Source organism: Plodia interpunctella, chromosome 7 (genome assembly GCF_027563975.2).
Source record: "Plodia interpunctella isolate USDA-ARS_2022_Savannah chromosome 7, ilPloInte3.2, whole genome shotgun sequence".
Taxonomy (NCBI): domain Eukaryota; kingdom Metazoa; phylum Arthropoda; class Insecta; order Lepidoptera; family Pyralidae; genus Plodia; species Plodia interpunctella.
The window spans coordinates 1,613,403-1,640,506 of NC_071300.1; the positions used below are offsets into that span (position 1 = coordinate 1,613,403).

Sequence of the window (27,104 nt, forward strand, 5' to 3'; positions counted from 1 at the left end):
AGTATATATTTGGCTGTAATTTTATGCATGCAATGCATTTAGGAGTAAAGGATGTTACTAGAAAAAGGAGATTTATCATTCAACCAAAAATACCTTACTGGCCGCCCCCGAGGGACATATTAACGCCGAAACCTTCTGAGATTTGGGGATTAGATAAATCTATACTATTCCTTAGAGATCTTTCAATCAAATTTATTTTCAGCTTAGGTATGTTCCACCCACTGGCAAATGACGATAAATAACTTTTTTTCTGTGGGCACCACAGCTGGGCAAAGGTTACATACAGATTGGCTTAAAATTATCTCGATTAAAGGCAATATCTGGCCAATTTTTCTTCAACGTTCTCAAATCGTCACTCGTGGTGATCTTCCTCTCTTCCAGAAATCCAGCCATTAAATCTATAAGTAGATAACAAGTTTAATTGTTGAACAAATTTAAAAAAATCGACTTACAATATTAATTTCGCTACAACTTTTGAACGGTTAAACCGATTTTGATCGAACATATCTAAGAACCACCTGATAAAAATTAGCTATGAAATAAAAAAAACTGCATCCAAATCGGTTCACGCATTGATGAGCTACGGTGCCACGTACTCAGACAGACAGACACAGCGGTCGGTTAGCGGTCAAACTTATAACGCCCCTCTTTTTGCGTCGGGGGTTAAAAAATAATATATATATATATATATATATATATATATATATATATATATATATATATATATATATATATATATATATATATATATATATATATATATATATATTATATTACTTATATTCTATTATTTGTATTATATATATATATATATATATAATACAAATAATAGAATATAAGTTGAAAAATTTCCTATAATTTAAAGGTGAGTTGCACCAATCAACTTTGACCTGTACGCCGCTGACTTTATTACAAAATGGCATACTTTGCATTTTTCTGCGCAGGTTAAAGTTTACGTCAAATTTAACCGGTGCAAGCCTCCCTAAAAGATACAATATGCCACAATAAATGTGTTGGAATATATAAAACGTAACCTAAACGTTATACCTACATGACTCTGTTGTGTCTGATAGGAATTGAATAAGGAAAAGGAATATAATATTTGTCTAAGAACATTTTTGTTCCGCTGCTGAGGAAATTAGCCGGACGTGGAGGGGGACACTTCACTTCAACCGCAACTGCAGAATGCGCTTTGTTTTATTTTTGAAGAAAATGAGGAGATTTTTGAGGATAAATCTTTTGGCGAAAGAATCATAGCGACATTTGGATTCCAAATAGTCACGTAGATTGTTTCGCCTGTTTGTTTATCTATCATTACGTATTCTAATATATTACTATAATTAAATATTTTTTTTTACGATAACCTCAGAAAAATTTGATATTGACTTGACATATGTAGTAAAGTAGGATCAATTTAATAAGTCATATTTGACATCTGTCAGCCTATAGTTCGAATTGTCAAAAAATGTCTTCTTTTGTTAATATTATTAATTTCAAAGATTTTGGATAAACCACTTATCTTTGATTTTTTTGTAGTTCTTGATTTTGTAACAATAAATATTGTACGCCCTCCGTTACAAGGTTACATTTATGAATTTGGACGAAGTGTCAAATGTGACCTGTTAAATTGATCCTACTTTAGTATCGATATAATCTACGTCCTTTCTAAATATATGGATTACTTTTTATGTACAAGTTTTTGTTTTGTGGGATGATAGCACGCTTGCAAACATTATAAAGTGCGATAGGTTTAAAACACACCTTATGTTAATAGTACCGTAACAACGAAAGTAATTAGTGCTTCAATTTTTTTCATTAATAAAAGATATTGTGTATTGTCGTTGTTATTTTAAAATCGCAATCGTAAGATATACATGTATTTACAACAAATCACACAGTAACGAGTCGTATTGACGTTGTATGGCATTATAATATTGTTTTATACGACAGGGTTACAACTGAAAGACCTATAAAATAATACTAAGCTGGAAACATATATAGTAATATCGTAAATCTGGTTTGTAACACGTGCCGCGCTCGTCAAAATAAATGAATCATTCGATTTTTATCGCTCGGTGCGTACTGAGAACAAAACTTATAAAAACAGGGTGAATAGAAGTGTAAATAGTTTTAAGTTTTCTTCGTGAACTCTTCGTATTGCTGAAAAACACATGAAAATCCGTTTATTACTTAAAGTGTACCTAGTTTTTTTGCTAACCCTTATTGTCCCACTGCTGGGCAAAGGTCTCCCCCATCCCCTTCCATTTCTCTCTCCGACCAGTTATTTCTGAATGCCCTCAGATCGTCGCACCATCTTGTTCGTGGTCTTCCTCTATTCCTGTAGCACCATTGATAGCTACAAAGGCCCAGGGGTGTGTAGTTGAAAATAGAAATTACAACGGATTCTATCTGATTCCTCAATTCCTAGCGTAGAATTGCTAATAAAATATTGCGTCTATGCGTATATTTGATTACATTATTTCAATTTCTATGCAACGTACTGTGTGAGTGATGTTACCCTTTACAGGGCTATTATGGTGCTGGTAATTCGGTCTTACAAATATTATCTTTATCCCTTCAAATTCCTCTGCCGCGTCTGTGTCTGTGCGCGATAAACTCAAAAACTATTACACGGATTTTTCATGCGGTTTTCATCAATAGATAGCGTGATTTCGGGAAGGTTTAGGTGAATAATTTAATATGTTTTTACTCAAGCGAAGCTGGGACGGGCCACTACTTTTATATACAGGTCAGGGTGGTAGGAAATCCCTTTCTGAAAATCTGATATCACTTATTCGCGGATGTTACGCACGATGTACGTACTGTGTACATTGTCGTACAATAGGGGAAATTGGGCTCCGACGCTCAATGGCAGAGAAGAAACCGGGAAAACGCTGGAGATAAGAGAGGGGTAAAGTCTTTGTACTGGGTAAATAGAGCTAAGAATAATGAAACTCCCGAAAACCACGTTGAACCACTTATTGATGAAATTGAATTGTGATTCTAAAATAGTGATAGGCTGCCAGATCAGAAGAAGAATCTCCAATCCATCATCCATCCCTTGATTGACTTTTACGTTGATTTTTCAAAGACGAAGTAGCGATGACTTGAATCAAAAATCATATTAATAAGTCCAAACCAAACATCCGTAGGCATAAAGTTTACAATATGCAATAATTACGTGGATTAGATCATGATTCATTAAGTACATATATTATTACTGCGTAATCCAGTGATCTAAGTGTTTATCTTATAATTTTAGAGAACGTGGGATAGATCCCATGTCTATGAGCAAAATTTCCGTGTTAGAGTGTGCACTTACTAATGTAAAATGTTACTAAATTAGATACATACGTAACTCATGAGTGTAATGGATGACTGCACCTGTAGTATTTTAATACTCGTTTAGAGAATTCGTACAACTTTTCAACAAAGTCACGCTTCGAATGCAACAAGATCTTAAAAGCTTGTTTCAGAAATTATTTTTCGTGAAAATTTCTTATTACAATAAGCAGCATTTTTATCTCGTGGCCCTGGAATAGGACCACTCCAAATCCTCCCGTGGATGTCATACGAGTCGACTAAGAGACACATGTCTTAACTGCTGATAGGCAACAATAGCGGCCTTAAAGAGGGTTGATGTCAGGCAAGCAGCCGGTTGTAAAAGCATGGCCAAATCTTCAACACTTAATGGTTTACTTTTTTCGCGAACCCTGGGCTTCGGGGTGTCACAGCTCTGAATGTAACCGGGAACACGCGATGTTGAGAGAGTTCTTCACCAGACTGAATAAGTTTGGTCGTCTGTATACTGACCTTGCAACCTACTGGCCAAGATGGATAAACCACTGACCCAAAAGAAGAGTGACGTCTTAATAACAGAGACGTCAATGGCTTGCGTCACCCAATAAATCACGTGTCACCTCTCGCACCTCCGAAAAAGCGTCTCAACGGTGATCAGCAAGGATTGGATCCAATCAGTGATAACAAGACACATCCTGCCAATTGAGCGCCGAGCCACAGGAGATCAGACTCAGTGCCATCCTGGGAGCCGACCTGGACTTACTGTAAGTACAATAGTATTTGAATAGTGACACAAATAACTAGATTTAGAAATAGAATTGCTGGTCACATGTCGTTATTTGCTTAGCAAGAGAGTATAGACAAGACCGTAAATTGTTGCAAACCGAATGAAAAACAAGATATTTATCAACGTGCGGAATATTGTTTTCCTCTATAATAGGGGCCTAACAGGGCATACAATAATAATGATAAAAAAGTAATTAACTAATTTATAAAGACTATAAATAAAAGAAGGAAAGAAGATCAACTTGCGCAATGCGCGAAGTGAGAGTTCCTGTGAAATAGTGAATTACCATTGATGATTTTATTTCAGATTCATAATATGCTGAAGATAAGCAATTTAGCTTTATGCCTATGGCTCGCTGCCTCATCACACTGTCTTCCGCCAGATAAGGTATGTATAAGATTGTTGTTTTTATTTTTCTACAACTAAATAAAGGTGTGCCACATCGATTCTCTAAAAGTATATAATCATAATTTTCTTTCTGCTAATGAGTTTTCTTAGGTTTATATTTACAATTTTCTAGGCTTAGCATTGTTCTTATCAGAAACACTCATTTTATCGTTAAATCATTAAATTACTGGATGTCTGCGTTTTCCTTTTCTGTGGTACTTTACTGTAAAGTTAAAATGATGTTTCTAAGTACTTTTTACTTTATTTACATAATAATCCATCCATGACGACATCAGAAGGTAAGTAGTATACTTTTTGTCTCCTCTTTATTAATTTAGAAACAATACAATCAATGACTTGTCTTGCAATGTCATACTTTTCGGTCTGTGTTTCAACTATATTTGTCTTAACCGTAATTAAGTCATTTAAAACCATTGTAACATCGTAATAACACCATTCAGACGTCTTTCGATATTGCGAATGCTGCTAATGTTATAAGTGCAAGTATTTGCAATGTCGATTGGACATACTGGATACTCGTCATCATTATATCATTGACGCACCACAGTTCAATTTAACCATCTTAACGGCCATCTTCTTTCAAAGAATAGGCCTGACAATGCGAACATCCTGTTTGCAAGTCTGTCGTTTTTGATGTTGTTGGCTTCTATTTTGAGACGAATAGGGACAAGGATTATATCTGAATGAATTTTTTTTGAGTGACGTTTAAACATTAGGCATTTTGCCGGAACGTGGGTATCTCAATGGTTTTATCTTCTTTTATCATCATCAGCTGTTTAATCGTGTCCACTGCTGGGGCACTGGCCTTCCCTATGAACGGATAAGAAGAATGGGACAAGCTATGAGCTAGAGCCTTTATGACAATTGACACACAAGACCTGCCGGAATATCATCAACTTTTACGGAACGGTTCAAATTCAGCGCATTCCTATTTAGGAATCTGAAAGAAATCACAGTAGTTATTAGTATACAGTAAAAAATATTTGTATTCATTTATGTATGCTTTATTTAATAAAAATACAATTTGTAGACAATAGGCGGATTCAATGCGAAAAACATCATCTAATAACGGTCAACTTTTTAAGCCATTAACACGATTGACATATTAACTTCGACAGATTAACTCGATGGTAAGAATTTGTGTTGCTAGATTAGTTTAAGTCCTAAACTAGATCGCATTAAGAGATGAAAGTCAGCCTCCAAATTTTTAACTAAACCAAAGAATAGAACCTCCAAGCATATGTCCTAGAAACCAGTCGTTACTCATAGCGGGGTTAGCAAACACGGTTTATTAATTTACAATTCAGCCGTTGGGCATCGAAGCCCTGGATCCGCTTTCCTACTAAACCATCACCAATGTGAAAATCTACAATGTATCTCGTTTGATGACCCCGCAGAAAAAAATGACGCAAGATCGTGAGAGTTGTAGTCGTTGCTTTGTCGTAGCTCGTCTAAGCCCAAAAAGTTCATATTCGGTAAGTTGAACATTTTCTTGACAAGTAAGGGTACATTGCACAAGTTAAGTTTGTACCTGTATATATGTAAAATACGCCATTTTATTTAAACGATAGCGGCGTGCAGGTTAAAGTTAACACCAAAATTGACCAGTGCAACCAACTCTTAATTTCGTTGTTTTAAAAGGAAAAAATTAAGACGCGCTGTAGATCCAGTCAAACATCTATGTTTAAATGTAAATTGGCATAGCTAATCAAGGGTCAGTCGGTGGAGATAGTTAATATATGGGTCAAGGTCGGTCGGTGGAGTTCAGACAATCCACCAGGAAAATGACTCGATAGAAACAAATAGTTTTGTCAATATGTTAAAATTAATGATCACTGCTAAAACCTAAAACGTACCATGAAGCTGTGGGTAGTACCCTTAACTGCTATAACAGCGATTTTCATTACATAATCGTCTTAAAATTTACATCGTGTTTGTAATTTTAGGCTGCCTTCGATATATCGTTAGTTTTTTAGTTGATAGAATTGCATACTAGATTGTGTGAAATTATCTAGAACGTACCGTTATAGTTATCTGCATAAACTCGCATGTATCAAAATAATCATTGTTCTTTTCAATACAAACATTAGGTATTTTTCATAATGAAGATCGATTACGAAATAATAGAATAGTATCCTTATCTTCGTATTTTACCTACACAAACACATTGGTTTTTCTAAATTGAATTCTGCTTAAACGTGACAGGGAAATAAAACCTACCTATTAAAATATTATAACCCATACAACTTAACAATAGGATTTGCGAATCGTATGAAAATCATTCCATGATACGCGATTTATGAATCATACAGATTAGGGATATTTATTACTAATGCTAATGTAAGTATGCCGTAGGTCTGACTACTTAGGATGCAAAGACCGTTCAAAACGCAAGAGAAAAGGGGGGAAAAGCGGACGCTGGGCCTCGACGCTTTACAGCTGAGGAAAAAACAGGGAAAATCTCAAATGGTAGATAGAGAGAACGTGCAGAGTCAGCATAATATAGTCTCCTTTATAGCATTTTTTTATTGTATTGTCAAAATCAATTCAGTAATTTTATATTCATAGAAAATATGTGGTTGATTGCTAGCAAAATCAAATATTAAAATATTTATAAGGTCTGAAAGTAAAACTCCAGTATCTTGAAGCTTCTCCCGTAGACTTCTGTTAATTTCAATTAGAATTTAAAAAACACCTCAGGTCGTTACTAATATTTCTTATACAGACTAATATTGGTTGCTGTTTTTTATAGATTTTTTAAATCAAATATTTAATATAATTTATTTCTAGGTATCAGCAGCTCACATCATCAAGACAAGAAGCATCGATCTGAACAATGCTCACGGGCTGGCCATGGAAACCCGATTGGACAGGATCGTGGAGCCGAGCGGGTACAAATTGGAGATCGAGCCTTATATGGAGGACGGAGTCTTCAAGGTCAGTGTGCTTCAACGCTAGAATAAGACCCCTCCATGTCTTCTTGTGTGTGTCATAGGGCGCGACTAAGGGACACAGCCTGGAAAGCTGATCTTGAGGCTTCAGGCATCTTCAGGCAGGCTTCTGGTTGTAAAAACATAGTTCATTCAATTCAATGAATCAAACAGGTTACCTGTTTTTTTTGAGTTTATTAAGTTTATAAGGATTTGATTGGTTAACAACAAATAACCGGCCAAGTGCATGACGGGCCACGCACAGGGGTAGTGATCCGTAGTTTACTACGACAAGTGAACAAGCGCGAATCGGATTCACTGACCGAGAGTTTAGTAGCATGCCTAAACTCTGCATAAAAATTGATCTTTTCAAGTTTTTAGTTGACCATTTTGTTGGCATGATTAATGTTATACTTATGCACATTACACCATTCTAGTATCTAGTAATAGTTTTTGAGTTAGACCGCGGACGGACAGACGGACATGGCGAAACTATAAGGGTTCCTTGTCTGTAAGACTACTGAGCCTAAAAAGGGACGGATTTTTGTACGATTTTCACCAATAGATAGTACACCCTAAATTTATTCTTAAGTAAGTTTCTGTGTTTAATTTATTATAGTATAACCCGCTAGTAAAGAATAATTAAAAAAGCAATTATTTCCGAAGGGCCGAGTCAGCATCAATGTGACCTTTCTCAAGGACAGTGACGTCATCCTGATTCACTGCGGCCACGACCTGGAGATCACGAAGGTGGACATCTTTGTGCCGTTCTTGTGAGTTTTACTGGAAAACCAATAAATAAATTATTATTTAGCATATCAGGGCTTCAGGGCATTAAATTAAGAAACCACCACCAGATAAGAAAAAGAGAGAGTGACAGAACTTGTTAGGGATGTTTAGTCTTCTTCTACGTCGAGTCGATCATTCCAATACAATATGGAGTACTAGTTGTTGCCCGGGGCTTCGCTCCCGTGAGAATTTTGATATAAAATATAGCTTATAGCAATCTTGGTTAATGTAACTTTTCAATGGTGAAATAATTTTTGAAATCGGTTCGGTAGTTTCGATGATTACCCGCCTCAAATATACAAACTCACAATCGTTTACCACTTTTTAGTAATAGTATAGATTTAGTACAATACACACACACACATACGTACATAGATACAATAAAGAAAATGCTTACCTTTTCTTCATTTCCGATAGTGATGGCCAGCGAGTGGAGGTCAAAGAAGTCACTTTGGACGCCAAGAAGCCAATAGCCACTCTACACCTAAGTGCGGTTGTCCCCAAGGGCACCAAGGGTAGCCTGGACTTCGCCTTCAACGGGAACATGGAGACGAGCCACACTGAGGGCTTCTTCAAGGCCACTTATATGGAGAATGAAGAAGAGAAGTGAGTATTCTTACAAGGTTTTATTTAACTTACAATGTATGTAAGTATGTATGTTCGGGTGGAATCTTGTAGTCCCTCTATTGTGGTTGAGCTTCGCGATGGCTGGCTCATGCGTCTACTCGTGAACGGGTGCTGCAGGGGGAACTGGTTAGCTCGATCTTTTAATAAAAGTTTTTCGTTTGGTTAATTATATATAAATTTTTTTCATCAGCACTCGATCACGTTTATAATAGTATATTTCAGTATACCTTTTGACCATGTACTTACTTGTGTACTTGCATTATTATATTGGTAATAAAAAATATACATCAATTTATATTTAAAAAATGGTAAGCCCTTCTGGCATGATAGGGACTAACACTGTTTGAATGAGTTTCTTTCGGCATTTCTTTTCAGCAGTGGTCGTTCCGAAATGCTAGTAGTTTGTAGCTTTGGTAAATATCATTTAATTTAGAATATGACGTGAAAAAAAGCATAATTTTTGAATAAATTATTTGATTTGATTAGCACAATTTGGAAGCAGATATCTTCAACCGATTGTGCTGAAATATTGTACACTTGTTTATTTTTGACAACAATGCATCCAACGATAATGTGTCCCCCACCCATTCTCATTTTCCAAATTCAAATTCAAATCATTATTCAGAAATTAGATCTTCAGAGGCACTTTTTCACGTCAATTTTCATATTAAAAAGTTATTTCTCACAAGCTACAAACTACTGGCATTTTGGAACGACCACTGCTGAGAAGAAATGCCGAAAGAAACTCATTTCAACAGTGTTGGTCCCTATCATGCCAGAAGGGCTTACCATTATATTTTAATTGTGCGATTCGTTTGTACGACGTCAAATTTCGACGTTTGTTATACAATCAAGGATTTACGGTACTTAGGTAGGAAATTTTAGTTCTGTTACAAGTAGAGATTACCGGAATATTTACAAACAAAAATAATCAGTTTACCGATAGCTAATATTTACTTATACCTTATTCTAGGAAATCGGTAATATTCTGTAGGTGACTTCACGCAAATAGATTTTTGATAGCTTACAAGTGTTATTTATTTTCCTGTTTTTTATCTCGTAAATAAAAGACGTTACTAGTGGAAATCCATAAGTTTATGACGAAAAACAGGTATGAAGATTATATGTAATGTACCTATATATGTACACACATATTATTACTAGCGGCCCGTCATGGCTTCGCTCGGGTAAAAACATAATTAATTATACGCGTAAACCTTTCTTAGGAATCACACTATCTAAATAAATAATAAATATATAGGGACAAATGATACAGATTGAGTTAGCCCCAAAGTAAGTTCGAAACTTGTGTTATGGGATACTAACTCGACGATACTATATTCTATAACATATAAATATATAGATAAATATCCAAGACCCGGGTCAATCTGAAAAAGATTATTTTTCTCGTAGCATATTTATATTCGTGTAGCAATCCGGTATGATGACCATTAGGCCACGGTGGTCGTCATCTATTGGTGAAGCCCGTCCAAAAATCCGTCCGGTAGTTTTAGAATCGCGTTCATCTAGATAGAGACGCGAGAGACTACATTTTATAATATGTAGGGATGAAACTGTTTGTTAGTTATACAGTTTGACCGACACCTTAGCACAGAGTATATGACAGAGATAAGTTATCGCAACACAACTGATTTACCACTGACTTATCTAATGATCTCGACCATAAAATAAGATGACCCACATCCGCATATCTTTGTCGTGTTCCGCGAATACTTTATCATAATGATGTTATAACCTTATTAATCATACATCACAAAAAAGTACGAGAATAAAAAAGAAAATTACTAGCATATTTTTTAAAATATATACAATTAGATGTTGCCCGGGGCTTCGCTCCCGTGGGAAATTTGGGATAACATATAGCCTATAGCAATCTTGGATAACGTACCTTTCTAATGGTGAAAGAATTTATGAAATCGGTTCGGTAGTTTCGGAGATTACCCGCCTCAAACATACAAACTCACAAAGTCACAAACTCACAAACGCTTACCTCTTTATAATAATAGTATAGATGACAAAAACTAACTTCGATCCTTTTTTCCTTCCAGTCATATTCCTCATGGCTAAGGGTCGTGGTAATTAAGTGGAATGAAACACACACAACGACTTTAATGGCAATGTTAATGGAGCGGTTTGCCATTGCTTTCCATTCACACACTATTTCACACACAAGATTGATAAATTATCAAATAAAGCACTTTTTTCTTTTGAAAATTATTTGTAACTTTTGGTTTAGTTTGCCCCCATTTTTGTAATGGAGGAAACTTGAACCCTCAATAAACCCTAAATCTATATCAGTTCATTCCCTTTGTCGGTAAAGAAAAATGACATATTCAAATTCAATCTAGCACTTTACAGCAAAATGCTGCGCTGGTCGCCTTTTCAACAAAATCTTTTCTAAATGTTAATTAGCCTCACTAGAATAGTTATAAAATGTATGTATGTTATGTGTTTATAAAATGTATGTTTTTCTGTTGAATAAACATTATTTTCTTTATTTTCTTGAAAATTCCAGGGCCCTAGTGGCGACCTCGTTCCGGCCCAACAATGCGAGACGCATGTTCCCGTGCTTCGACGAACCCGAGTACAAGGTGGTCTTCGAGCTGAGCGTGGTTCGGCCTAAGAACATGCTGGCCTTGAGCAACGTCCCCGTGGACAAGACTGATGAAATGTGAGTACATGGATATCATCATCATCAGCCACAGTCTGTAGCAGTCCACTGCTGGAAATAGGCCTCTCCCAAGGTGCGCCACGGTTGTCGGTTTTGGGTTTTTCGCATCCAATCTTTCGCAGGTCATCACGCTATTTAGTCAGTTTGTGCCCCACACTTCGCTTACCCTTGCTATATAAATATATGTATTTTTTAATTTACCCTCTTTCTTACACATCTGAGCGTTTTCCTGGTTGTTTCTCGAGCCGTTGAGCGTTGGAGCCGAAGCCCGCTTTCCTACTTTATCGTTTCCACGTCGCACCGTTGTCAGTACATTGGCAAGGGTAGATTTAAAGTACTTCGTACAACGGAGTACCTAGTAATTCCATGGCAAGCACATAGATAAATATATTTCTTTATGGGCAAACGTATGATTGTTAGTGACATCAAGGAGTATTTTAGGTGTTGCTTATTTGAAATGAAAGCTACTACTTTATAGCGAAGCCTTTGTTATGTTAGTTGTAATGGCTTGTTAATTGTTATGATATAATAAGAAGAAGTTTAATGCCGGCTTCGCACTATCGTCGAACGCCTTTAGAAATGCATGGACTGGACATCGAAAAACCAGCAATGTTTGCCGAATCTGTCGAAGTTTGGTGAATTTTCTCGCGATAGTATGAAGTCGTCGTCAAGAATAGAAATCGGGAAAAAATGATCACAGATTTTAAGAAAATAAAATGTAATAAAAAAAAAGCAACAAAAGACGTAACCCTATATTTTATAACAAAAATTGAAAACTAATGCTGTATTTAAATGGACGTTACCCGCTCAATTTAACCCAATTTCTGGAATCCACCTGGAATCGCAATCCCGGGGTGAAGTGTAAAGAATTGCAGCGATTCCAACGATCGGGGATCAGGGTTCCAATCGTTGAGGTGGTATCTTCCTTATTAAGGCGATTACACCCCGCATAGTTGCGCCACCTCACATTTTTGTAAATTTATTTTGTTTCTTAGCGAAAATTTAAAAATATATTTTAACACCCCATTCATCATTATTTTTCTTTTTCTTGACGACCTCGTTCTTGCCACTGAACCGAGAGGTCCCGGGTTCGATCCCCGGTCGGGTCACGACGGAAAATGATCTTTTTCTGATTGGCCCGGGTCTTGGATGTTTATCCATACATGTATTTGTTATAAAATATAGTATCGTTGAGTTAGTATCCCATAACACAAGTCTCGAACTTACTTTGGGGCTAGCTCAATCTGTATGATTTGGCCTAATATATTTAACCTCCTATGTACAGACATAGCTCATTTATAGTTTTTTTTATATGTATAGAAGATACATATAGTCTCTGATATACAAAAATTTACTTACTACTCGTTATAGTACTCGTTTCAACATGACACTTAATTTTTAAGCTCTGTTTGTAGTAAATACTTTAAAACGGAGCTTCATTGTATAAAGGATCAAGAATGATATCAAATGTTGATCCCATCCTATCCCGATAATGGAATATAAGATGGTCATGCGCTGGTAAACGAGGCTTCCCTAGTGCAGTTTAAACTGGCTGAAACCGGTTTTACGGTATCAGTGCATGAGTGAATACGATGTAGTGTAGACTGCCCTTTTTCTTTGTTTAGAAAATTACCGAATTAATTAGTACATGGAGACTCAAGTCTTCATTAAATTTTGGTTGCTTTGATTATTGTTGATGGAGTATTCTCGACTTTACTCTATCCTATACAGACGTAAAAATCTTTAAAATGGTTTAAAGATTTTTACGTCTGTATAGGACACGTCCTCTGCTTTGTCTACAAATACTAGCATTTTGGAAATTTCTAATCTAATTATAGGTAATATTGAAGAAGTACTTACAGAAGCTTCATTTGGGTATTTTTGCTTGAATTTTTCCGTTTATTTTTACATATTTTTGTCTGATTCAATTTATCTATCTATCTTCCATCTGGCCCCCAGCCAGAGGAGAGAGCCACAACGATTTTCTTGGCATTGCTAATAGAGTGGCCATTGCCTTCTCCATTTCACACTCAAGATGATAGCTGTCAACTAGAATGCCCTCTTAACCTCCAGTCTATCACCGCTTCAAATAACTATTCATCATTTAAATCTAGATATGTTTGTAATTGTATCATTAATAGAAAATGAGGACATTAAGTGTGCTAACTCTATTATGTTCCTATTTTATGAAGTAAACCTACGAACAACACTTAACGACTTTTCCGATGGACATAAACACAGAAACGGACATAACACACCTAGAACTGTAGACAAACTGTGATTACAAGTACAAATGTTATTCCGCGCTGGAAATCGAACCCAGACCTCCACGGATAGCGGACACGATGACATGATGACTACGCTACGGCGGTAGTCAAGTATTTACTCATGGACAACATCCAGTTTGTCTGCAACGAGATTATTTCAGTGGCGCTTTGTAACTACCATATCTTTGTACGTTATACCAGTGCGCTCGATATTGCATGGCTAGTTGTTTAGGAAATTGTTTTTAACCGACAATACAAGAGGTGTTATGAGTTCAACAAAAGTAGATACATAGTCGTGACAAGTTATTTTATCTTGGGATTCGAGCATACTATAAATTGCTGTCAAATCTCGCCTCAAACAAACAAACTCACAAACGCTTACCTCTTTATAATAATAGTATAGATATATGTGGAGCTCGATGGCGCAGTAGTTAGCGTGCTTGATCATTTGCGTTAAGTTCGGTTATATCGATCAGTCAGCAAAACCCACCAATCCGCAATGGGCCGCGCATGGCCCGTTCTCCTTATCTATCCACAGGGAAGGCCAGTGCCCCAGCAGTGGGGATTATCAAGTGGCTCAAGATGGTGATATCATACAGGGAACGCCGCTTAGCACTCCGAATGTTTCACGGGAGCGAAGTCAGTGGCCACTGCTAGTATACAAGACGTAGTTTTGGGCCGAGATGTCGTAAATTTTCATGAAGTCTGAATAAGTAATAATATTATTCAAAGGCCTGAATCACGTACACAATAGCTCTAGAGACAGCAGTATAGCCTACGTGATCCGCCAAGTATAGTTTACTACTTCAGATGTATGAAATTGTACTCGAAAATGGGTCAAAATATCAATAACCACAAGTATTGCCTTTTTGGACCGTTTCTGGACCATTAATTTTATTTTATAGCTAGTAGGAATGTTTTCAAAGTCCAATCACGTGGGACCATTGCAAATGTAAGCGTTTCAAAAATCCCTCAGTGGTGATATCTTGCCACTAGACGCTGTAATCTGTGAGATGCCTTTAGGCGACTTGAATAAATCTGACACCAGTGTTAGCAATTAACACGCTCGAAAATAAAGAATTGGTGATATACGAAGGAACAAATTTGTGGCCGTGGACAAAATCCATGATGTTTTGGAGGATCTACCCTAGTGTGGGTGTTGTACGAGGTGATTAAGGGATAAAAACCTTGGTAGGCACAAGCGGCAATGGCATATCCCAAGAGGGTCGACGGCAGGCCACCGGCAGTTTTTAAGCGACCCGGGTTTCAGCACACGATAACTACGAAAACAACCGGTAGAAGTGAAAACTAGATACATAAAAAAAATATCATTTCGGTTTATAATGACGATCTCGGTGGCGCATTGGTAAAGTTCTGGCCACTGAACCGAGAGGTCCCGGGCTCGAATCCCGGTTGGGTCATGATGGAAAATGATCTTTTTCTGATTGGCCCGGGACTTGGATGTTTATCTATATATGTATATGTTATAAAATATACTATCGTTGAGTTAGTATCCCATAACACAAGTCTCGAACTTACTTTGGGGCCAGCTCAATCTGTCTGATTTGTCCTAATATATTTATTTATAGGCCAACACATAACTTTAAATCGATTGAAATTCCATTCTTCATAAGGAATCTTAATTGTTTGCCTAAAAATGTCTTAGAGTTGGTTGCACCAGTCAACCTCGTCGATAACTATAATCTGCGCGCTGCCGTTATTTCTGCGCAAGTTAAAGTTTAAATTGACTGGTGCAACTGACCCTTACTTTATTAAAACAGGCCTGGAATCTCTCAGACTGGGTGAAATACCAAGATCATTCCTTCCGGACCCTTAAATATTTCGAGGTTTATCTTTCGAAGTTGAAATAAATTCTATCACTAGACGTCTGAATCTAAGTGATTTACTTTGTACATAGGAAAAGGGCCCGTCGCCCTTTTAAAGGTTAAGGATTGAGTGAAAATCCACCTTTAGGGTCTCTGTTTGTGCTGCAGTTTCGATAAAAGTATCTATATTTAATTTTGAAATTTATTGGCTACTAGCTGCGCCCCGGGGCTTCGCTCCCGTGGGAATTTCTGAATAAAATGTATCCTATGTGTTATTCCGGGTTATATTCTACCCGTGTATCAAATGTCATAATAATAGGTCCAGTAGATTTTGCGTGAAAGAGTAACAAACATACACATACATTACATTCATATACACATCCTCACAAACTTTCGCATTTATAATATTAGTAGAATCTAAGTTTTCTTTAAGTAGTTTTTAAAGGGATATTATCTATACCCCATCGTACCCCATAATAGTAAGCTATTACTGAGGTGATAGCAAAAGTTCGTATAATGTTTTGCTCTCATTGAGTTGGATTAGTATGCCAGTCCTGATCGGCTCTCTCAGTAATGACACTCTTCCATATTAATATTTAATATACTCCATGAGAATATGGTGGACATCATCAATGACTCTCGTCACAATTTGGTATATTCCTTTTCTTTATTGGTAATATAGAATAGCTATAAGCTTTAACCATTTGTCAGTCTATACTGAACAAAGAAACGAGGTGTCTGCCTAAAAGAAAAACTGAACAAAGCAATGAGGAAGCATGCAAGAAAATTATCAATAGCCAAAAAAATAAGGTAAATTGAGTTCTTAAAAAAAATAATAATGAATCAATTCGGAAATAAATGGACAAAAAATCCGCCACGGGGATTCCATTCTAAAAGCTTTAACAAAAATGTGATACATTCCTAATTGCGATACAAGCTTAGTACTTAGTGTGGGCTGATGATTGGTTTTGTTATACGTGTCACACATGCTTTTTAACTTATTTTAGAAATAATGAGATGAAAAAAATTCTGGATCATTTCGGCGCGAGACTTAAAAGTGATGGAGCACTGTCCCGGATAGATTTATTTATTACTAGCGTCTCGCCCCGGTTTCGCTCGTGAGCCTATGTCACCCCCGAAGGTTTCGCCTATATCTGTGCCAAATTTCATCAAAATTGGCCTAGTAGTTTTTGAGTTTATTCATTACAAACATGACAATAAAAATACAAATCTTTCCTCTTTATAATATTAGTATTGATTTCTGAAAATATTTGTTCCAGTGAAGGGGAGCCGAACGCAGTGTGGGACCACTTTGAGCTGACGCCTCCGATGTCCACCTTCACCCTGGGCATCGTCATTGGCGACCTGAAGCAGGTCAACATGAGCGTCTTCAAGGACAGGCTTGGGAATAACATTGGTTCGTTAAAACTCCTACTGCAATCTCAGGAATTTACCAGTACTTAAATATGAGGATAACTGTCATGTACATATTCATCTTCATTATGTAAAATCACTCTCTTCTTCCTCAGCCGTTGAGCGTCGGAGCTCAGTATCCGCTTTCCTACTTTTCTCGTCCACTTCGCATAGTCTTCAGCATCCTCTGTTGTCAGGTCATTGACACGCGTATAATCATTGACGATAATAAGCCAGCAATTTTTGGGTTTGCCCTTTCTGCCAGGGCAGGTGGGTGCGGCATAGCCAGACTTTTATTCCCTGGGCAAATTGATGGTTTAAGATGAAGAATATGAAGATGATGATGAAGAAGATGGCCGTGCCTATGGAATATGTGAATCTTTGCGTGTTCCTGCCAACATTAATGGCTGTAACGCCCTGAAGTCCAGGTTCCACGTAAAACAATAATTCTTTAAAATTTAATGATCAGTTCCTGATTTGACTGGCCGCCAGCCTAGCATCAACCCTCTCTGGAATTATCAGGAGTTAAAGATGGTTCATATCTATTAGTCAACATTTACGAGAGGAGATTGTGTGGATATCTCCTGGGGTAACCACAAGACGATGAATTAGAGGAATTGATACGATAAGATCAAATAGTTCTAATCAAATTCATTATTCTCTATTCAACTTAGGATGATAAACATCATTTATTCACGTCAAAAAAATATTTAAAACTGAGTCTACCGCGGACTTCCGCAGCGCGCGTAAATCGTCCTACCAGACCAGTGTGACTTCAGTCTAGACTGTAGTCCAACTGATCACAGGTTACTTAAAAGTTTCCAATTTAACAAGAAAACGGCTCACAAACGCAGACAAAATCACATCTAACATAATTACACGTCTCCGATGAAATCAGACGTCGCGTCCGAGAGCTGAAATGTCGTTTTGCGTGAAATCTGCAGATTCAGCTGCCGTCGATTCGATTGTTCAGCATTGTTGCCGAAATATCCAGTGAGAACATTTTACCAACATATTTTTACAGTAAAATATATATATTTGCAGGTCCAGTAAAAAGATACAATGTTTGCAAGATAATAAAAACTTCCAAAAATCGAGTGTAATATTTCAGAGTTTAAATGGGACTTCTCATTACGTTCACCATGTAGATGTGTAAGGTATCGTTAAAATCCTAATATATCGTTATCTCTGGTAATGTAAAACTCAACGATACTATAACAAATACATTATATAGATAAACATCCAAGACCCGGGCCAATCAGAAAAATATCATTTTCCATCATGACCCGACCGGGGATCGAACCCGGGACCTCTTGGTTCAGGGGCAAGCGCCACCGAGGTCGTCAAAATCAATATTTCCATTATTACCAGAAACATGTTGAATTATCGAATTATAGTTACTTAATTATACTAATACCAGACTCCAAATATAGATTGTCGAACTCCGAATTTAAAAGATTTTGAGCCTGACCTCTTGAAAATCTGTTATTGTTAGTGTCGTTTAGTGCGCGCCGTTTTATTTCATCTTGTATCTTTTTTCAGAGCTCCGCGTCTGGGGCCGTTCAGAGTTCGTGCCGGCCCTAGTTGGAGTGATGGACAAGATCCTGGTGGTCTACAAGCACATCACGCAGCTTATGAAGTCGCCGCTACCAGTCAGTCGTTTGGATTTTGTCGCCTTGCCGAATTACCAGGGCGTGAAGCCTGTTGACAATTGGGGGCTTATTATATTCAAGTAAGTCGTTCGTTTCGTGTCGAAGCGGTGGTGGTGTAATGGTTAAGACACCCACCTGTGGATCGAAAGGTCCCTGGTTCTAATCCTACTCGTGCCACATGAGTTTGTATACCAATCTGACTCATGTATAGTAGTTTTCATCGATCACCACTTGCTTCTGGTGAAGGAAAACATCGTGAGGAAACCTGCACACTGATTGATTATTATTAACTTGTATGTGAAATGGATAAGGCAATGGCAAACCACTCCATTAATAATGCCAAGAAAGTTGTTGTGTGTGTTTCATTCCACGTAATGACCACGACCCTCAGCCATGAGGAATACGACTATGAAGAGAGAAGACGTTTGTTTTGTTGTTTTCAGGGTTACGTATACAAAGGTTAAACGGGAGCCTATTACTAAGATTCCACTGTCCGTCTGTCTGTTACTAGGCAGTATCTCATAGACCGTCATAGTTGTTTTCACATAATGAGGTATTTCTGTTGCGGAAATGTGTGAATTCATGTGAAAAGGGGTTTATTAACCTAATATTTCAAGTAGAATAACCTCAGTAAAAACTAATGGAGTGAAATAAAGATTTAAATAAACTCCTACGTGCCCCAAACCTTTATCCCAATAGGAATATATCCCATCGGTATAGTAAATAGCAATATGTTACTATCCAAGTTCAATTGGTCGCGTTAATTCGGTCCTATCTTTGATCGATTTCATATCCGTATATTATAGACAGGGTGCACCATAATTCTCTGAGGGTGTACCTTATCTGGATCATGAGAGATATTGTATACATGCCACTTTCATTTCTTGGTCTGCGATTTTTAATGAACCATAACACATAAATATCTACTAGCTAAATATATTTGATAAATGAAATGGTGACGTTAGTGTGCGATTAAGTAGGTCATTAAAATGGATTGTGAATTTATATTTGTTGCTGTTTAAATAATCAGTTTCGGCTACCATTTCTGACACCGTAACAAGGGAATTTTAGGTTATGTTCCATAAATTTTCTCTAGTATCTGAGGCAAAGAATAACCTGAGCCGTCATTTTTTGTGACAGTGCAGAAGGCCCGCGGCTTCAATCTCGTGAATGAAACTCTTGGGAGCAGCATATTCTTTATAATAAAAGGTTTCATGTCCTTTTCTGATAATCCATTGATAATTTGGTAAAATTATCAAGATTAGTTAATTCAAAGTCAAAATATATTTATTCATATATTAATTATATCAATATTCAATACAAATATCTAAAATAGATATTTTTAGTACCTCAAAGGTACCATTTATGATAGAATCTATAACCTGGTCATCGTAAAACTTCACACAAACTTTATTGATGTTTAGAAGCCCTTATTTGACCTTATGTCTTTACCCGAATTTACCCGTGTCCGTAAAACAGACTTTCATACATAATAAAACAAAGATATAAAATATTATAATGAAAATAGTTGCAAATTTAACGATATGAAAGTAGCGAGTCTGTTTCCCGCCTTATCTATGTAAATTGAGAAGGGTCTGCAAGGTTGCTGATAAGCCTGATAGCCCTTGTACTATTTAAAAGTTAGATAGTTAAGGTGTATTTGTGACCTTAACTTGGAATGACTCTTGAAAGTAGTTAGCATATTAATTGATGCCTAATTTGTTACACTAACTTTAAGGTTAAAGTGTGGTAGAATTGTACTTAGATATTTGTAGTTAATAGAGAGTATGTGTGGCATGTGGTTCCGCCCTAGAATAAGACCGCCCCGCTCCTGTGGACGTTGTACGAGGCGATTAAGGAACACATAGCTTGGATATCATCCGTAATCAAACTAATATTATAAAGGCGTTATTTTGTGAGCATCTTTGTTACTTCTTCACGCCCAAATGCCTGGGTCATTTTATCTGAAATTTGGTATTTAGGTAGCTGACACCTTGGTTTAAATAATTGGTTACTTTTTATCCCGACATCACGCGATTTCCGTAGGGTTTGGTTAAAAAGTCTTATAGTCAATGGTCCTTTATAAAGTGAATCGCTACTGTTCATAATAGGTAATTAATGCACCGACGGGTGCATTAATAGTTACGTAATTTATATACTTTATACATTTTGTCAACAGGGAAAGTGACCTGAGCAGTAAGGGCTACCTTCAGTTGACTCAAGAGATCCTGTACCAATGGCTTGGATCCTTAGCCACCCCAGCGTGGTGGTCGGATGCCCACATCAACAAGGCTCTTGTTGGATACTTAGCTGCGGATATTGCTTTTAAGGTAAACAAAAAGTCATGTCAGATGCCTTTAGGATACTTGAATAAAACCTTACACCAGTGTCAAAAAAAAAGAAGGTATCTACTAAGGATACTTTACATACCTATATTAGCTTTAAATCTTAGCTTAGCTTAGCCGCTTAAAATTAAACACATCGTGTTTATATCCAAAATACGCTACACGATGTGTTTGGCCTACTTGCAAGGAATGTTATCGTAAAGAAGTACTTAAGTTCATCCTTAATAGCAGTTTTTGACTTGTGTTTATTTAAAAATTGGTTCTCATATTTTATTTTCTTACTCTGAAAAAAAAAAAAAAAACAATTTTGTTTAATTTATATGGCATAAAGTACATGTCACTCTTCAGCTCTCCACCTCCTCACCGAAAATTACCTCAATCTAAGACTCCGCGCTGACGGCGCCGTGGAAAAATAAAGCACATTCACATCAATTTTATAATATTATTGATATAAAAACATGGATTAAACAAGATTAGCTGAAGATTTATGGAACTGGAAATAATTTTAATATTTTAGGTCATAAAATAGGAAAAGATTGAGTTTCCGATGCTTTCAGGTCAACGGCGGCTCAGAAATGGAAGGTAAATGGCCGATGACAGTACTGTACTCGCTTTACTACGAGTTCAGCAAGCGCTACCCGCACTCGCGCATCACCGGCATGAAACAGGAGACAGCCTGCACCAAGATCGAGCTGCTCTTCAGAATGTTCAACTATACCCTTGGGGGAGATACTTTCAAGAAGGGGCTGCAGAAGTTTATCGAGTCCCGGTAAGATTTTCCGGACATTTTGTGGCAAGTGTTGATATATTCTGCATATTAGCAAATTTGGATCACGTAAGCGCAGTATTTATTGTAGCTGTAAGTATTAAATGTAGTGTAAATTCATACCATAGCATAAAGCGAAATATCTGTCATAGCAATAAGCGTAGCACGTTCACTGGCATGAAGGAGACAGCCTCCACCAATATCAAACTGTTCAAGTGCATTCACTCCCTGTAAGATTATTATATTAAGATATTTCTGCTTTCTATCGGTGGAAATCGTTGAGAGAGGTCCATGTCCAGCAATTGACTTTTTTTTTACTGTAATGATGATAACTACTCGTACATTTCTTGCAGAAAATTCCAAACGTTTACTGGTGATGACATTTGGGAGAACCTAAATACTGCCGCTCGTGCAGACGGGAAGATCCCTCAAGATATGAACATCAAGGACGTAGTGAAGAGCTGGATAGACAAAGACAGGTTGCCTCTCATCAAAGCTGAGAGGAAGTACGATACCAACAAGCTTGTCATCACGCAGGTATGAAATTCAATATTTTTTTAATTATTAGGTTACTTTCAGTCTCAACTTATAAATATTAACGATGAAATTACGATATTTTAACTGATTTATCAAAGCTGCGTATTTTATTTTTTGGCCACAAATACTTCTAATCAATAATGTGCGTAAATATATATAATTTATAATACGTATAATCAATAATGTGTGTAAAGTCAATAAATATTTTATAATAACATTTATGTGAGTGTTTTCTTGGTTCTTCCCAGTCGTCAAGCGTCGGAGTGCAAGGTCCGATTTCCTACATTTTCTTCTCAACTTTGCAAGGTGTTCGGCATCTTTAGTTAACAGACATCTGACTTGCATATATGCGTGTGCTGTTGACAAGGAGGATATATCCCCATTGACTAAAATTCTTTTCGTTTGACACTTCTTGCAGGCCCGTAAAAACGGCATGTAGATTACGAGTATTAACTTTACTCAATATTTATCGATGTGATATTTCCAGAAAGTGTTCCTACGAGAACGACCACATGACGTACCCGATGCAGCAAAAATGTCATGGCCAGTGCCCATCATAATCGCGAGAGAGGACCGCCTCAACTTCTCCCACACCGTGCCCAGTAGCTGGCTGAAGGATAAGAAGGAATTGACCATCAAATCCATGCCGAACAAAGACCAGTTTATCATCGTGAACCCTGAAGAAATTGGTAAGTATATAGTCTGTCATAATTTTGTACTTAACATACACGTTAGTTTTTGAATTTCCATTTATGTCATTTTTATCACGATTTTTCATATTAACTCTTTTATCCACCAATCGCTTTCGTCCATTATAATTATGGAATCTTGTATTTGTGTCAAAGTTAAAATAGGCTTATTTATCTAATTTTAAGTAAAATAATAATTAATTTAAAGCTTTAAACTACGAACAATTAGTGAAAGGAAATATTTAAATAAACATTTAACAATATTGATCCCTATCATGGCAAAGCTGCTATTTGAAATAAATATCTCGGTATTTGGAACGCATAGACTCCAGATATTATCAGGAATGGATAACATTAAGAATTTATTTTAGGACCATTCCCGGTCAATTACGACCAGCAAAATTGGATCCTCCTCTCCAACTACCTTCAAGGCAAGGACCGGCTCAAGATCCCAGAACTGACTCGCGCTAAGCTGCTCCATGATGCGTGGAACTTGGCGTATGCTGGGGACCTCTCGTTTGCCACTGCGTTAAATATGACCCTGTTCTTGAAGGATGAGAGGCACCACTTAGTTTGGGACCCTGTGTTCACGATGATAGATCACATTGGAAGACATATCTGTTCGTGTATCCACGGGAAATTCAGGGTAATTATGTTTAGATCTATTTTGATTCAGTTATTTTTTACTGTGTCAGATATTTTCATTAACTAGGTTCGTTGTAATAAAACAGTGTATTTATGTCTTACTATCTGGGCTCAGTGACCTAGAATTTGTTTTGGCGTTTTAAGAGCACGTCATGAGATATATGGACGATGGATAATAAGTGAATTGTAGTATGTCAACCAGAACTTTGATCAGAAGCTTCGAGATTGTTGTGATCTATACAATGTTTTTTTGAAATATTTACGTGAACAGGCGTACGTACGAATCCTGCTAACACCCTTGTACCAAGAGCTGATAAAGAATGAGCGAGAGGACGAGGAGAACTGGCGGAAGAACCTCCGTAGTCTGACCAAGACGTTCCTCTGCCAGGCAGGATACAAGCCCTGCATCAAGGAGGCGCAGGAACACTACAGCAAGTGGATGGAGGCTAAGAACCCAGACGAAGGGAATCCGTGAGTTGTTTTATAATACTGGCATGTGGAAATACCTAATCTACTACCTTGGTGTGCTTGTGGCGCTTGGTGTGCTGCTACCCTACGGGAAACAGGCGTGATAATATGTATGTACTAAAATTAATTAATATTGATGAATATTTTCTTGCCAGGCCGGGTGTATTGCCTGTGCAACTGCGCGGATGAGAGAATTATGTACTGCTGGAATGGAGAGGCCAAAAGCGTAAAAAGTATTTCGCTTTTGACCTCTCCTGTAATATTACTACGTGGACTAGCTAGATCAAGTTGACCGTAGGTTGACTCTTGTACAGGGGTCGTCTGTGGGAAAATGGAGGTTACAGTTTTAACGTAAATTCCAGTTTACGCTGAAAATATTTTATTTAACACTGAAGCGTGTTTATTCGGGAGGCTTTCAATTATATTTGGATATTTGAGCTGGAATTTTTTTAATGAAAATTAAACATTTTTCGGAGGTGCGAGAGTGTGAATATTGATAAATTCATACTGTAGAAGCTCATTTTCAAATTTGATTTTTTTTTTGGGATATATTATATTTCATCAGTAAATGAGATTAGGTACAGCATAAAGCTAAAAAAAAATCACAAGCACAAGAATATTGGCATGTGGTTCCCGCCTTAGAATAGGACCACTCCATGTCCTCCCGTGGGTGTAATACGAGGTGAGAATCCTTCAAAAGCAACAACATCATTCTTAAAGTGGGTTGAGGTCGGGGAGTCGTATCTTGAATTTTACGCGGATTCTGTGACTTCTTCACCTGCGTTTTGGTAGTCGCTAAGAGATGTACTGTTTGACTCCAAGGCCGGGAATGCAGGTGGAAATACGCGATAGAAAGAGACAATGAGGAGAAGGAGAGAAGTAGTTTTCATTTCCGTTTTTATTTTCTAAATTAATTAAACATTTTGCGAAAAAAAAAATATTGCACTCGTAATCGAGACCTAGAAGAAGAATCTAGAATATTATTATTCATATATAAATTCTGTTATATATATTTTTAGTTTTATATTGTAAGAGTTGATATTGGCCGCAGTTTCGACACGAAATTCTATCGAATCACGAATACTATCTATAATTCGCTCAAATAACGCACAGTTTTATTCCAGGATCTCAAACCAATACATCTGTCCAGTCTTCAAATGGGGCACCAAGAAGGAATGGGAGTTTGGTCTCCAGAGAGTGATTAACTTCCCCCCTTCAAGAAAACAGAGCGAGAGGACATATCTCCTCAAAACTCTTGCTGGATGTCCTATAGACGAGTACAAAATTAACAGATTATTAAATATAACGATATTAGAAGGAAATGGAAATTTCACGGAGACAGACCTGTTCCTTATATTCAGTATGCTGACAGGAAGCTCTCAAGGATACACGACGCTCTTCCACTTTGTGAATAACAATTGGGATGTATTGAAGGAAAAGTAAGACTTTCTTAACTTTTTAATAGTTCAACTTGAATTATGGCCTTTAAGTTTGAGAACAACTGTTTAAAAGTATAATGTTAGTATACTTTTTTGTTTCCATGCTGGAAAGCCAGCGAAAAAGTAGAAAGTGACAGCTGTTGCATCACATCACGCGATTGTAAAAGTGTACCAAGGGAAAGTTCAATTTAAAAAAGTTCATATTGAATTGGATAATCTCTTGGCTCTGTCTACCCCGCAAGGGATAAATAGCCGTAGAAAGTGAATCTGTGAAAAACAAGGTAAGTTTCGCTAACAAAAAACGTTTATTTCTCTCAATATACTTACTATCCCTAATATATGATTTACAGTGTATATCAGGTGCATATATGCGAAATTTCAAGAAGATTAGGCAAGTAGCATTATCGAATGTTATAAATAAATACTTTATTTCAGATTCATCAGCAAAACCAACCTTTGGGATAACCTGATCACTTCAGCCACCTCTCAATTCACCACTGAAGAAGGTCTAGAACTGGTGTCAAATCTATACGTGGCCCACCAAGGAGAATTCGCGTCAGCTGAGCACATCATCGAGAAGTCTATGAGGAACATTCGAGAAGAATCTAAATGGTCTGCGGAGAATTTGCCTGTGATCGAGAAGTGGTTGGATGCGTATCTAGCGAATTCTAGTGTCAAAGATGATTTACATATGTAGAACTGAGTATAATAACTATTTAAACATTTAATACTATGTAATAGTATTTATAACTATTTTTTTATGTATCGTATGGTACGTTGTCATTTAAACAACGATTTAGTATTTTTGTTGTATAGTCGACAGCACATCACGCTGCACAATTTATAACTGACTAACTTTGGCCCGCGGCTTCGCCCGCGTAAATTTCTCTGCAAAAGCTGGACAGACATGATTTTCATACAAAATTTCACCCCCCCCACTATAGTCATTTGCGGGTTGATTTTTGAAAAAAAAAGTAGCCTATGTTTGAATTGAGGGTATTTAACTACATGCATTTTGCAGTTTCATCAAAAGCTCCAGCGTCTTTAGCCTTGAAAGCGGAACAGACAGACAGACTTTCATATTTTTATGGATTATTATAGATTGGAAATTCCATTCATTGTGCTCTGTTGTTTTCTATAGAGTTTGATGTCGTATGTCGAATCTCCATATTGTTTCTGCGTCGTCCGTCGACAGACGTCAAAACAACAGACGACGGAGCTATTGAAATTCGGCTGACCGAAAGAGCTTTCGAGTGATTTGATGAAAGTAATATTGTATCTATCTGAATTCGGTTTAAACCATAAGCATACATTTATTTATTAAGTATATATGAATGTTTCATAAGAGAAAATATTCGCTTAGGTTAAGTTATAAGTACAGGGACTGTTTAATTAGAGAATGAAAATTTGAACGTAAATTAAGTATTAACTTTAAATAATAAAATAATAAATATACTTGAATCAAAGCAAATTGATGAAACGACACGCATTTTGATCATTTTGAATAAAATTTTTAAGTCACAA

General features: G+C 36.9%; 1 protein-coding gene across 1 annotated transcript; it reads left to right on the forward strand.

The window, feature by feature from the left end:
• The first annotated feature begins 3,914 nt into the window (after positions 1-3,914).
• On the forward strand, positions 3,915-27,104 carry LOC128671335 (uncharacterized protein). The gene is made up of 16 exons (XM_053747735.1): positions 3,915-4,064; positions 4,394-4,474; positions 7,286-7,432; positions 8,092-8,198; positions 8,632-8,820; positions 11,378-11,533; positions 16,907-17,043; positions 18,582-18,771; positions 20,871-21,021; positions 21,594-21,805; positions 22,156-22,339; positions 22,827-23,028; positions 23,400-23,674; positions 23,945-24,144; positions 25,266-25,580; positions 26,016-27,104. Exons 2-16 carry the CDS (start codon positions 4,403-4,405, stop codon positions 26,275-26,277), a joined length of 2,799 nt encoding a protein of 932 aa, XP_053603710.1. The 5' UTR covers positions 3,915-4,064; positions 4,394-4,402; the 3' UTR covers positions 26,278-27,104.

Coding starts and splice junctions, on each gene's coding strand:
- LOC128671335 (XM_053747735.1), top strand. CDS start 4,403: ATGCTGAAGATAAGCAATTTAGCTTTATGCCTATGGCTCGCTGCCTCA. Junction 4,475..7,285: donor ACTGTCTTCCGCCAGATAAG/GTATGTATAAGA, acceptor ATTTATTTCTAG/GTATCAGCAGCTCACATCAT. Junction 18,772..20,870: donor TGGGGGCTTATTATATTCAA/GTAAGTCGTTCG, acceptor TTTTGTCAACAG/GGAAAGTGACCTGAGCAGTA.